The 14688-nt window shown below is 49.3% G+C and overlaps 1 protein-coding gene across 3 annotated transcripts in view; it reads right to left on the bottom strand.

The window, feature by feature from the left end:
• Nucleotides 1–14688, bottom strand: part of Tbc1d22a (TBC1 domain family member 22A) — a 338112-nt gene that overhangs the window by 243137 nt on the left and 80287 nt on the right. For all 3 annotated transcript variants that reach the window (XM_047549403.1, XM_047549401.1, XM_047549404.1), the window contains one exon: nucleotides 1499–1569. In XM_047549403.1, the coding sequence (XP_047405359.1) occupies nucleotides 1499–1569 (71 nt within the window). The remainder of the gene's footprint in view (nucleotides 1–1498; nucleotides 1570–14688) is intronic.

Here is a 14688-nt window from a genome sequence, read left to right as displayed (position 1 = left end):
ACACGTTTTTCTCAGCTATCACCCCAGGCCCAAAAGAGGCCTGAGAACTACCCTGTCCATCTCTTTCCCTTGTGCCCATTCCTGCACATCTGCAATGGCCTCAAAGCCTGCCCTATTAAGTCTGCTTGCCCATGAAGCTGGCCCTGAGCACTCACACTGCCCCCACCACTGGGCCCCTTCCTCATGGCTCTCACTGAGTCCCACTCGTCCTACAAATATGCCATCCCAGGTTGCTGGATCTATCCCACCACAAGGATGCACTCTGACCTTCTCCTAGCAGAAGCCCAGTATCTCTTCTTCACTGTGTCCAAATCAGGGACAGGTAAGCAGCTGTGCTTGAGAAAGCCCAGGTTTTCTTTGGTCTACACTGCCAGGATTTCCATGTACAACCCCCACATCTGCTGCCCTCCCAAGCCCACTGACAGGGTGAGACCACTGTCATCTTCTATTGCTGCTCCTCTGCCCACCGATGCCCAGTGCACAGTTCAAAGTATCATGGAATCAAACCGTGACCTGCACAGAGCTAAAGGACAACAACAGTACACAATAACTCGCATGAGACTCCTCTCACCGCAGCACATCCTTGATAAATACAAAGCTGCAATAAAGATCTTCAAGGTATTTTCATCAGAACTTGCCACAAACTAATCTGAAGAGCTTATAACCTCTTGTGGAAGGTATTTGGAAAACTGGATATAAATGCTTAAAATAAAAAACACAAAACAAAAATATAAGCAATCACAGCAGGTCTAATTTTAATTGCAAGTGAATATTTAATCAATAAATATTCACCGTTCAGAACTGCATCTGCATTTAGGATTACGAGGTACTAAGTTGCAAATTTATTAAGACTCATTAGCAAGAAAGAGTCTTTTAAACACTGAAAGTCAGACCCAATTTAGAGTAGACACTTACAGTTCCCTATTGACTTGTCTCCAAAAACAATAAAAAAGGAAAACACAAGGAAGCTGTCTGGAAACCATTCTGAAGCTCTGGGCAGGGCCACATGCACTTGCTGCATTAAGCCAGAGGATACCAGGCAGTCCATGGACTGTTCCGGAAGGGCCTCGGCTCAGGCGCCTATCCCAGAACATGAATTCCTCCTCACATCTTGCCTCTGCTTTCTTTCCTGGTTAACAACATTACTAATGCTTATAAGAAAAGAAACCCCTTGGGGAAACCCACTCAGTCTCCACTTCTCGGAACAGAACAATCTGCACTATAACATTGTACGGTGGAGCAGACGATCACGATTTTTGCGCGATAAAACTCAGGAAAGGCAAGTGGCCACGCAAGCGACTGCCGTTCCCTCCTCAAGCCCTGCCAGCCTGGTCAACTTAACCTACAGATTAAGCAAGGACTGGACAGTGCAAACCCCTGTGCCACAGGCAACGCAGCAGGTGGTATGTGGACACGTGAGGGCCACGCCTTGGCCAACCAGGTAAGCATGCCCGCGGGGGAGGCCCCGAGGTTGAGCAGATGGGTGGCAGACACTTACTGAGAGAAGTTTCCACGTAATTGGACGAACTGGCTTAGGGATTCCGGACCAGCTCAGCTTCCGTAATTCCTCTGTTGACACACACGAGAAAAAAAAAAAAAAAAGGAACAAGGAAAAACAGGGTTTACAAAGGGTTACAAACCGCCCCAGTGCTTAACTACCCCACCAGTGTGTGCGGGGCAGGGAGCCCGGAACTGGAGCAGGAGCAGCCCTGAGAGAAGAGCTCAGGGGACAGCTGTCCTCAACATGCCAGAGCAAGTGAGTCCCCACTGCACCTGGGCACAGCCACACACCACCTGTGTGCAGTCATATCTTAGAGAGGACATGTTTGCAAATCACATCCGAGTGTCCCCGGAGCTGCCCTGAGATAGGACAGGCCCGTCCTCCTGCCGCTGGCAAAGGCCTGCACACCAGCCTCCTACCTCCCCTCGCTCTCCCCCTCCCCCGGCCCCACCGGACCCACCCTGACCTCCCCAAGAGGGCTCTCCTCTCCTCTCTCCGCCCTCTCACACCTCATCTCTCACTCTTTAGGCACCTACACACAGCAGCTTCTTGGAAGCTTCTTGGAAATAAGCTTGTTTTCACACAGCATTAATTCAGGGCGTAGCTACACCGCACAGAGCCAGGACAGAAAAGCCCCGGGGCAGAATGACCTGCACCAGAGGCGCTTCTAGGACACCCACAGTGGGGAAGAGTCAGGAGCAGAAAGGGCTGGCCAGAGACAGGGGCTCAGCCAGGACAAGGCACACAAGGCCATGGGTGAGGACAACAGACAGGCCAGTTCTGTGTTCCCATGATGTCCCATTCACATGCCCTGAACAGCCAGAGCACAGGTCAATGAGCAGGGGATTAACACCTGTCTGAGTCCAGAATCCAATGCAATTATTTCCTCCATTTAACTTAGGAATATTCCATTGAGTTCTTCTAACAGCTCAGAGCTAGTGATTAACACTAGGAATAAAGAACTGATTAGAGAAGATTTCAGCAATATAATCAACAAAATACAAAGTCCTGACATTTTATCTTTTCCAATTACTAAGTCTAAGTAAAGTAAATTCAGAATAAATGGGTACCAGCAATAACCTGCATTTCACAGCAATCTCAGAAAATACCAAATCTTCCCCGTTCCCTAAGGACCTCATGAAAAGCAGGGACCTAACATCTGAACACCAGTAACTGGTGTTTCCCTGTCATGCCCCAGTGCTCCCTCCTGCTTGGCCCTGTTTGTCTGACTGTGGGTTAGGAGGAAAGCACAGAGAACTCATTTACTAATGTCCTCCAAACCTGTCTCCTCATTATAAGCAACTCCTAAGAAGTAAAAATCTTGAATATACAGCATGAAACAAAGTTCTAACTTGGCTGAAGGTTTAAAGAGCGATATCACATATACAATCTTATTCAATCCTAGAGCAGCCTGAGTAACCTAGGGCTGTGCACCACTGTAGTAGTCTCAGAGAGGTTAAGTAACTTGACCAAGGGCACACAGGAACTAAGTCACCTTCAACACCAGTGTCTTTCAACTGTTTTAACTCCCATTCTTGAAAAGACTTTGTAACACAGACAAATCTTACTTGTGAAAACAGACAAAAAGATCAAAATAAAAATCTTAGCAGATCAAAAGACAGCAGGCTACCCAAAGAATAATACACATGAACAGGATTTACTCCAAGAATGAAGGGTGGTTCAACATGAGAAGTCTTGCCTCTTCCCCTGGAGCTGAAGAAGGCTGATGGGGAGAGTCACATTTCCAGCCAGATACCTGTGACTCACAGCTGTGCAGTGACCACAACTCCCCCAGCAGCCCAGAAGTTGAGCCTGCCCACCCTGCTCCAAAGGTGCACTTGATTAGCACCCACTATAGAACCAAGCCACCCTCAGCAGGGGCTGATTCCACAATGGCCTGTTGCCCTATCCAAACTCTGGGCAGAAGGTATAAGCACCCGGGGCTTCCAAGGAAGCTCCCCCTGGCCCTTCACAAGTCTCTGGAGGAAACCTTTCCTCTTTCCTCTGAAAGCTGCTGGGCTCAGACTAAGGCCCAGGAATGCTACAACCAGTTAGGACCCAAATAACCTGAAGACAAGGCCAATTAAGAGAGAGAGGCAGAACCGAGAGAAGCCAAGACTCAGAGGTCTGAGTTCAGAAGGTGCTCAATACAAGAACCTTCCCAAGTTGACAGCCTTCCTCTGTCACCAAGAGAAACGGAAGTGTCGTGGGCCTGAGCTTGACAGAACAGTGCAGGACCCTGTGGGAAACCAACAGGCCTCACACAGTCACACATGTGAGGACACCACCAGGCTCAGAGAGACGGAGCATTTGCAGCTCACTCACCATGGGCCAGTGGTGCACCAAGTGACACCTGACTGGGCCAGTGGCCTGGGAGGCCCTGTGCTGGGCAGTCCATGCTTAGGGCTCACCTTCCTCTTCCAGGATGGAGCAAGCTGAGCCCAGAACCACAGGACTGCTCAAAGAAAGGGCAGAGTGTGCCTGGAGAGGGCATGTGGGCATTTCACACGGTCAGGACGGTCAGGAGGTCTCTGTGTGGAAACGGCAACTAGACAAGCCCTATGCTCCACAGTGGTCTCCCAACGAAAGGGGAGGGCAGCAGTACAAGGAAGACGGGGACCAAGACATTCAGGAGCAAAAGCGAGAAGACTCACAGGAAACTGTGCAGGCAGTCGGCTCTAAGGCTAGGAATTAGAACGACCAACCGTCCGTTCCAAGCCAGTTAACACTCCTATGGGACCCGCTGCATGTGTTCTGAAATTTGACAAACGTACCCAAGTTCACCAGGAAGAACAGGGTCATGAAAACAACCAAAAAGTTTCCCAAAAGAGGAACAAGAGCAGCATCCTTGCAGTAGCAGATAGGGGACTCTATGACAGGGCTACCGCAACTAGAACTACAGGACTCTGGGAGAAGCCAATGAGACCACAACAATGTTCAAAACCACAGAGACACGTGCACAAGAACCAGGATGCCATTCAAGGCCTGCCAAGTCAGGGGACCACAGACCAACGGTCTTCCATTAAGATGGATCTGTTTTCAGAAGGATATTGGATCACAAATTTTAACACACAAAACTAATTTCTAAATGATCACTGTATTTTATACATAATTGCATAATTGCTAGAGATTTTATGCCAAGTCTTTTTGCAAAAGAAATAAAAGGGGGGGGTGCAACCATTAAGTGAAGCTTCTTAAAAAGAAAGTGCCAGTACTATCTAAAATCACAAATTACTAAACTATCTATGTTGCAAGCTAGGATGTGTGGAAAACCTGCAGATACACGTTAATGAATGGCCATGGTTATGCAGGGAAACAGGGTAAAACCCTAGATAGGCATGTGGCGGAAATGCATGTCTATAAAGGAAGATTTAAAAACCCTAGAAGAAAATGTAAAATATCTGCTGCCACCAGACAGGAAGAGTATTTCTAAGCAAAACACAAATCTCACAAACTATGAAGAGATTAACAAACTAAGAATATAGAAATTCAAAAGTGACTATACAGCAAAAGACAGTACAATGTTAAAACAACAAATGATATGTTTGGAAAATCCGTGCAGCATATAAAAAGTTAAACATCACTAATATACAAAGAGCAAAAGCAAAGTGTGAAAGTAAGAGAACAAGCCACCTACAGAAAGGAGAGGAACTGGAAATGACTGAAGAGTACACAAAAAAGAAAAACATTATCCTTGATGGTGACCAAAGAACAACAAATTAAAACAAGAAATCTGCCAAGAATTAGTTGGATAAAATTGTAAATGAAAATACACATCACTGACAACACCCTGGGTAGACAGCACTCTTACAGGCAGTAAGCAGCCATACCAGTGTGCCAGTTTTGTTGATCAAATCTTAAAGATACATAATCTTTGAGCAGCTCCTTCACTTCAAGACACCCACTCTACAGGGATAATTCTCAGACTATGCAAGGTCTGTGCCCAAGGATGTCACTTGAGCAATGACGTGTTGACATTAGAAGCAGCACTAGCAGGATGTAATTGAAAGCCCTGCTATATCCAAAGCCTGGAATACAGTATTGCTGTAGAAAAGAAAGGTTATTTCTAGTGTGGATATGGAATAAATTTATCAAATTACAAAGCAAAAGAGGAATAACTGAGAAAAGCGTGCAGAAGCACTGCCAGTTTCTGTGGCACTACCCGCCTAGGGGAGGGTCAGGGAAGAGAGTCAAGGCCAGGAAGAGTGCCCCAAACCGGGCACCTGCTAATGTCTCAATAAACTGTGAACTTCCTGCAGCATCTCCCCCTCCTCTCCGGTTCTCAGGCCCCAGCATTCTGGGCCCAGCCTCAGGCTAGCAGACTGAGGCACACTCTCTCCAGCTGCAGGCCTGTGTCCTGAGCACCGGCTCACCTGAGCAGAGCAGGAGCTCCTGAAGACCAGGCCCATGCTTCTGCTGCTCTCTGCCCTGGCGTGCTGCCTTGCAGCTGCTCAGTGGTAAGAGCCGGAGAGGAAGCCCAAGTGTTCCCTCTGCTCCTTGGGAGGCAGGTGGGCTGTGGTTGGTGGCTGGTGGCTGGCTCGCTGGCTGGCTGGGGGAGACGCTGGTATTTTGAATTGAAGTATAATCTATATACAATAGAAATACTGAAGTCGCCCTGCCAACTGGAACATTCCTCACTCCCTTTCTAGTAACCCTGACCCTAGCCTGAGCTAACCACCTCTGGCGCCCGTCACCACTGGTCAGCTCCTGCCTATGGGACCACTTCCATTTCTCTCAGGCAAACATGAAGCGGTACAGGTACTGGGTCATGAGGCAGATCTACATTCACCTTTGCACCTTTTAGGAAGAGGAGAGGAGGCCATAGGAGGGTTCTTTGGAGAGGCTGTTCCACCTCACACTACCCACCAGCAATGTCCCAAAGTTTCAACTGCTCCGTAACTTGGTCAAAACCTAGCACGGTCTGTTTCATTGCAGCCACTTTAGAAAGTGTTAAATGGTATCACACTGGTTTTAACGAGCGATTCTGTGATGACTAACAAGCACTGAAGAGAGTCTCATGCACTTTTTGGCAACTTCTTCTCAGTGCGGGCTGAGATCTTCTACACACTCCTCACTGAGACATTCAGTTTTACTGTGAGGACTGATCCTTTTCCTTCTGTGGGCATGCTTTCCTGTTCCATTTTGAATGTTAGATGTGCCGAGTGTCACCTTTACCTCCTCTACACACAGCTGGGGCCTGCAATGCTTCCCTTCAACAGCCAACATGCTGGCACCCGCCAGGAGAGTGCTGCAGGGCACCAGCAGGCAGTCACAGCTTCCACGGTGCTCTCCAGCATTCAGTCTCTGCAGCTCTGGCAACTGTCCACTGGGTGCATTCGGATGGCTTCCACAGTTTGTGGACTGCCACGCTGCTCAGCAGAGCAGCCCTTGGCCCCCTCTGTGTGAGTCCCTCCTCCACATGACTCTGCTCCAACGTCTCAGCCTCCCAAACCCCCATTCCCAATTTCTCACCTCAGGAAGGTGCCAGTTCATTTAGGTTCCCCCCCCTGCACAGCAACCCAGAGTCCACTGCCCTTCTCTCAGGTCAGTCTGCACTGCCTGTTGGACCATGTCTCAGAATGCTTATTTCAGGTGCTTGGTTCAGTTTCCGTCTATAACAGGAGAGCTACTCTTTGGCCAGTGGATTGTCCATGGCTTCAAATGAAAAATCAATTACCTGACATTTTGAAAGAAGTCCTCATCCATTCATAGTTGCTGGCTCCTGGCTCCCTTCCCTCATCATATCCCACAAGGTTTTGGTATTGGGGTCGTGAAACCTTAACAAATGAGGAGGAGCATTGACGACTCCTCCTCCTCCTCCTCCTCCTCCTCCCAGCGTTCTTGCAGAACCAGCCCTGCTCCTTCTTTAAAGGACATCATGCTCCATGTACAGGTACCTATGTACCAACAAAGCCCGCTGCTGTGGACAATTAGAATGCACCAACTTAAAAAGTCTGCCAGAGCTCATGAGCACAGAAAGCCATCTGGCCCCGATGCTTTCCTTGTATGACAGCTTTTTCACTGCAAATTAATGTTTTAAACCAACAGAGGGACACTATCGCTTTCTGTTTCCTCTTGAATTGGTTTTATTAGGTGGCATCTTTCAAGGAATACTCTGGACCATATGGGCATACCCTTGCACACAATGCCCCTTGCTCTCTGTTTACTGTCTGCAGGACCTGTAGTGACAGCACCTCTCCCAGGACATTTTCTTCTGGCCATTTCAAAAACCCAACGTTAAGCTTCCAAGAGTCCTGTCCTGTTCAGTCACGCTCAGTTTGCTTTTACCCTCATGAGATGGCTTCCTTTCTCCTATTGGGTTCTGGCTCGTGTGTGTGTGTGTGTGTGTGTGTGTGAGATTGAGGACTGAACCCAGGGCTTGATACACGAGGCCAGGTTCTACGGCCCAGATGCATCCCAGAGCTGGCTGTGGTTCTCCTGTTAGCTCCCTAAGATAGAGCTTTCATCGCTGGTTTGAAACCTTTTCACTTTTCTAATACAGGCATTTAATGCTATAAATCTTCCCCCAGTACTATTTTACCTGTATCACACAATTTCAATGTGAACTGTCATTACCACTGGGTTCAAAACATTTTCTAATTTTGCTTATGATTTCTCTGATCCATAGTCACAGAAGTACACAGATACATTTCCAAATATTTGAAGATTTTTGGGCATATTATATTACTGATTTCTACTTTAAAGCATTTCATCAAATGACCTCAGAGCTTCTTCAACCCTCTGGTCTCCACTATGACTTGTTTGGGCCCAGCACGTGGTCCATGCACTTGATGACTGTGTCATGTATCCTGAAAGGAATGAACATTGATACAGCAATCTACAAATCAGCCAGGACCAGGCAGTCGACAGTGCTATTCAGATCTTCACGTCTTTAATTTATCTACTCTATCAATTGCTACGGGAGGGGTGTTAAGAGCTCTGTGATCATGAACTTGTCTTTTCTCGTCTGTGAATGCTTGCTGTGTGTCGCAAAGCTGTGTGAGATGCACATCTGGGACTTGTCTGTTCACTTAATGAACTGGCCCTTTTATGAAGCAGCCCTCTTGGTCTCCGTGCAGCTCTCAGTCTTGCCGCCTACTCCTCCTGATGAACTGTGGGCAAGTTAGTTTCCTCACATTAGTGTTCACACGCACACGGCTTTCTGTCCTTTATTCCAACCCCTGGGTCTTAGCGTCTAAAGCTCCGTCTGGCTTTCACTGTGGTCTGAGTGTTTCTTCAGAAACTCAGGTGCTGGGACTCAATCCTAACGCAGCAGGCGGGAGGTGGGCCGGGCGGTGTGTGGGGGCCCACAGGCCTGCGGTCCTCTGAGAGGATCAGAGCCCCTGGAAAGGCACTCCCCTGCCCAGGCTTGCCCTCTCCTGGCTCTGTCGTGGGAGGACACAGCCTGCCTCCTCTCACCCTTCACCTCCCATGCGCCCTGCGAGGGAGGGCACAGTGGGAACCCTCCCACACGCTGGCACGCAGGCCCTGCGCCTCTCAGCCTGCACGCTGCCCTCTCTCCTTCGCCAATCACCCATCTGCACTGTCCTGTGATAACAGCAATCAAGCAGGACAGCCTTCCTATCACCTTGCTGTCCTGCATCTGCAGTCAGCCAATACAATCACTAGAGCTCAAAAAGCACAAAAGAAAGGGAAATGTGTAGAAAATGAAAGAGAGATACATTATTTCTACTCTCTACAACAGTACAGTTGCTCTCTGAAAAATAAAACTTTGAAGCATTTTTATGAAAACACACCAAAACCACAATTCCTTGCTTGCTTTCACCAGGAGAGCTTTGTTTCTCAACAGGACCCTCACTTGGGTCATCACCAGAGGGGACGCTCTGCCAGAAGCAGCAGAAGGGTAGCTCGGTGCAGAGTTCAAAGGCCTTGATGGCAGCCCAGCCTGGCCGTGCTCAGCCCTCCACTCTCTGAGCTGTGACCACCGCCTCATCAGAGGTACAGACGGTCTCAAGGAACAGCATCTGTGAACCGCACCAGGCGTTCCACAAACCCGAGAGCGCATTCCGCCGCACTGACAGACACGACCACTCCGCACACTCTGAACCAGACCAGACAGCGACTAGGACTCATTCGTTCTAGTTGGATGTAAAAGACTACACCTGAGACTGAACCAGAAATCTGCCACAAAATGGTGTATGTAAAGAACTCCCAATTACAAGCACCTTTCTCCTGGAAAGCCAAGAATAACACAAAAATCAGCCCATACTTTAAGCTGTTTCTTCCTACCACTCCTCCCTCCTTACCTGGGTTTGACTCTGACTTCTGGAACACGTGCAGAATGCCTGGGAGACACGAGGAGCACAGGCGAGCGGTGCAGGGGCGGGGGGCACCCAGCACACAAGCACATGATCTGCCCACCAGCAGCTCCATCCACACAGGCTCATCGAGTCGCACACACTGACTGACCAAGGCCAGGGCCATCCCCTGAGGGACCCAGGGACCCACGATCATAACAACTAGTAGGAAATCTAACCAGTGTGGGCAGCGTGCACCCGTGTCGTGAAAAGGAGGGCCAGGCACGGGAGTCCCAGGAGAGATCCAGGCTCTCCTCTGAAGAAGGGGCATCAGGGAAGGTTCCCACGCACTGCTACTGAAGGTCCACTCCCCACCCAAACCCATCAGCAGGACAGTAAAGGAGACATGTTACCAATGGGGACATGGGCATGAGGCAGGAGAGGTCTGCAAGATGGAAAGTACAGGCCAGAGTGGGAGATGGCATGGTGGAGCACAGAAGGCAAAGCCTCCCTGTCTGCCAGGGGCTGGCAAAGAACCCCAGGAAAGGGCTGTGTGGGGCCCATGGCAGGAGCAGCACTCCCAGGTAGGGGCATGCTCCTCCACATGCGGCATCCCCCACCTCACTAGCAATAGTCCGGGTCAACCACTGAGGCAGAAGAAGGACAAGTGTTGGTGGCTCCGTCCCCCACCAGAGTTACCGTCACAACAGCACGGTGAATCCCAATTTCACCAAGAACATGGCATGGTAACGCGGAGCAGGCGCAGAAGGAGAAGAGGAAAGCGCACGTACCCTTCTGCCAGAGTCGAAAGTCAATCCACAGGTGATGAAGCTCTGCTCTGGTAGCACAGCACTCACACACCCAAGGGAGGGCAGGCTAAGGCCTACCACTTCCTCCACCAGCCTCACATTACTACCTCGTTCTGCAGGCCAGGCGCAGGGACTACCTTGATAGAAATTAAAATGTGACCCCGAAATAATCAAGCACAGTACATGGCAAGGGGCCAAGGGCACTGCATGCAGGACACAGCACACAGAAATATGAGCTACTTCTGCTTCTGGACCAGGTCCACATGATGTTGACCTGGTCAACATTTCAGTAGGAAAAAAGCAGCAGAATTTGGACAGAGGTCTGCCATATTTGCTGAGCAGCAACCCCTCTAGCTGTGAGGCTCAGAGCAACCAGAAATGACAAGGACACAAGGGGGCCCACATCAGGCAGCCCCTGCACCTGGGTCTGGCACTGCTAGTCACTCACGCTCGGTGCACAAAAGCAAGCCTCTGTGGACATGGGCCTGTCCTGGAACTGCAGAAGCATCCATAGGCTTGGGACTGCCCACAGCAGTGCTCTGTAATACCACCAGCACCCCCAAGGGCCACCAAAGCAATGACAGTTGTACCTAAAAGCGGATCACCACAAGTTCATCACCTTCAGGCTTTCAAAACAGAATAACTAATTTTCTAGAGAGAGTTGCTTTTCTTTTTCAGGGGAAAATGGGAAATAGAGACCCCCTGATCCATAGATGCTTTCTATCATTCACATATGGTCTCTGGTCCCTTACCAATCTGTGGACACGAAAGGTTGGATGTCAGAGGGAATATAAGAGCCCAAGAAAAGCACCTGCTCTCACCTCTCCAGCCCCAGGAATCTCAGTCAGGTTTTACCTCCACAGAGTAAGTGGAGGGAAGCTGTTTCTCCTCCACCACGTGAGGTGGTTAAATCATCCTTTTGGAAGGTATTTCCTTCCACAGGACCCTGGAGGCCAGACTGGAGCAAGGGAGACAACTGTGCAGTCTCTAGTTCAGAAGCGGCTGGCCTCTGTTCTGCTAAAGACTGGGCAAGAGACCATACCCCATCACTGGGCAGCTTCTATCAACAGTCAGGGGACTCCAAGCTTGATGGGTCTTAATTGCTATGATTAACATAATAACATTTTTCAAAACAACTTCTCACTCTTTAACTTTTTCTATTACCTAAGTCTTTTTGTTTCCTTCAGGCAACTTCTTGGTAACAAGTAGGAAGAAATGTACATTAGGAAGTGACAGAGTTTAAGAAAGGCCTTAGCAAGTATCCCTGGCTGAGATGCTGTGATGAACCAGAGGCCAGAGCTGCTGTCTCCTGCAGGAGGGTGCAGTGTGGGCCAGACACACACAGGTGCCTGGGAACACGCCCACCTGTGCTGTGCATACCGCCTACTGCGCAGGTGTGCCAGGAAATCCTCTTGTCACTTGTTTTTGTTATGCTTCACTTTGTTGGCTTTAATAGTTCCATGTACCACAAGTAGAGTTCTCTTTTATTTTCTTTTAACTTGCTCAGTGAAGATACCCAACTCATTCATAGCAGGGAAAATGAATTGTGTCAAAACAGAAGCTGCTTTGCAGCAGTGCAGGGAAAGCTTCTCCTTAACCCTTCCACATGCAAAGTTCCAGGCCCCTCCTAAGAAGCCTGGAAGGGTGCTCCTCCACCGCCACAGCTCAGAGCCTCCCTGCTGCACACCCTCCCTTCTGCAACAGCGACTTTGCCTCCAATGGTCAGAGGGGAAGCGTCTGCAATGTCTCCAGGCATTCCTGCCCCTGGCTACCTCACAGTAAGTCTGTGACTCGGTGCTCATGCCCAGCTCTGCTCTACCCGAGACGCACACGGATGGCAGCTGAGGAGAAGGGGAGCAGTGGTACAGGAAGTGAAACCGCAACTCCAGCCTGGTCCCCACAACAGTCGACCAGAAAAACTGACAGTGGTAAGAGTCAAGAGTCTCAAGGCAAGCAGTGGCTCAGCAGAAGAGAACCCACTTAGCATGCGCAAGGCCCTGGCTTTGACCCCAGCACCATGCCCCAAAAAAGAGCTGTGGATATCAATAAGAAAGAAGACCCAAATGACAACAGGCAATACTTCAAGGAAGACATTCAGAACATGCATGGGAAAGATGCTTGAAGCCATTAGCCACCAAGGAAACCACACCCACGAGGAGGCGACACTTTACACACAGATGGTACAGTTCTAAAATGTAGGAAAACTGAAGCCCTGTACACAACTAGTGAGAAGGAAAACCGATGCCATCACTGGAAGTCTGGCTGCTCCTTAAAAGGTTTAACAGAGCTGCCATGTGACCCACAATCCCCCTGGGGAACACAGAAAGGCACACACATCTATCAACACCTTGGACATGAGCGTTCACAGCGGTGTCACTCAGAACTGCCAAGAAGCAGAAACGCCCAAACACCCGTCAACCAATGAATGGGTAAATACATGCCTACTACACAGTATATGTTAACTTCCTGAGATAATCAGCTTACAGAGAGAAAAGGTCTATTAAGGTTCATAACTGCAGAGGTTTCAGTCCTTCACTGTTTGGACCTATTGTTTGGGGCTTGTGGGGGACAGCACACCAAGACAGAACCATGGAGCAAAACCACTCAGCTCCCAGGAGGAAGCCGGTCCTGCCATCCCCTGTGAGGGCACACTCCCAGTGTCCAGGACACCTCCCACGAGCTCTGGCTCAGAAAGCTTCCACTGCCTCTGGCAGTGCCAATGGGCACCAAGCCTTTGACACATGGCCTTTGGGGGTCCCAAACCACAGTGCAATGGAACATTATCTGAACAAGAAGAAAAGCGTATTTACCACAACGAGGACAAGCCTCAGAAACAGCCAGGTGGTGATAACATGATGACAGCCACTGATGACACGAATGCACCCACAAGAAAGGTCCACGAGCAAATCCACGGAGACAGGAAGCAGCACGGTGGCTGCCCCGGGCTGTGGGCAGGGCTGGGGACAGGGAGGACTGCTAAAGTACAGTTTCTCTCCGAGGTGATAAAAATGTTAACCGCCTGCCTCTGCAAACATACTAAAGACCGCTGAGTTGCATGCCGTACCTGGGGGACTGTATAGCATGTGGACTATATCTCAGCAAAGATGTTTCTAGGGCTGGGCTTGCGGCTCAGTGCTGGAGCACTAGCCTGGCACACAGAAAAGCCCTGGGTTCCATCCTCAGCACCACATAAAAATAAATAAATAAAATAAGAACTGTGTCCATCTACAACTAAAAACAAATTTTTTAAACTGCTTCTAGAAGTCTTGGATAAGGAATTCTCAGCTGGGGATCGAACCTACGGCTTGGCACATGCTGAGCACACACTCAACCACTGAGCTACATCCCCAGCCAGGAAAAGGAAAATTTAGAATGAATTTACAGCCCATCCGCCTTCTCAGGAAGGGGATGGAAATGCAAGCCCTTGGTGGGAGGGGTGGCAACAATGACAGGCTCTGGCATTAGCCTGTGCATCAGATCCGAAGTGGGCAGGCAGCCCTGCACAGGGAAGGAGAGCGCTGACCCGGGACCGCACTGGCCCCAGGGTAGAAAGATGGTGCAGAGCACGGGGCCTCCTGGCAACCTCCTGGTCCTCGCTACGCTAACCACAAGCCTCCCGAAGGCCTACTGTAAGTGGACGTGTTGCTCTGTCGCAGGAAGCAGACTGGTGGAGAGGAGAACTCCAAACTTTATTTTACACCCAGGGCCCAGAGGAAAACAACACTCCACATTCTGAGCCCCGAGTTTCTCATGATATTTATACGTTATTTGGCGTCATCATGATATTATGATATTCTCATGATATTTATACATTATTTGGCGTCATCATTGTAGACCCCTCCTGTCAATGTAATTTTTTTTTAAAAAATTACTCAGCTCGGGGGCTGAGACAGAAGAACTTTGAGTTCAAAGCCAGTCTCAGCAAAAGTGCACTAAGCAACTCAGTGAGAACTGTCTCTAAATAAAAGATAAAATAGGGTTGGGGGTGTGCCCTGAGTTCAATCTCTGGTACCCAAAATAAAAGAAAAAAAGAACTCCTGATGTACGCAGCTGAAGGCCTTGTGCAGGGTCTCTAGTGCACACTCAGAAACAGAAGAAGCGCCCTTCTCACAGGCATCTG

This window comes from Sciurus carolinensis, chromosome 4 (genome assembly GCF_902686445.1).
Source record: "Sciurus carolinensis chromosome 4, mSciCar1.2, whole genome shotgun sequence".
Lineage (NCBI taxonomy): Eukaryota > Metazoa > Chordata > Mammalia > Rodentia > Sciuridae > Sciurus > Sciurus carolinensis.
This window is presented reverse-complemented; position numbering and strand designations above follow the sequence as displayed.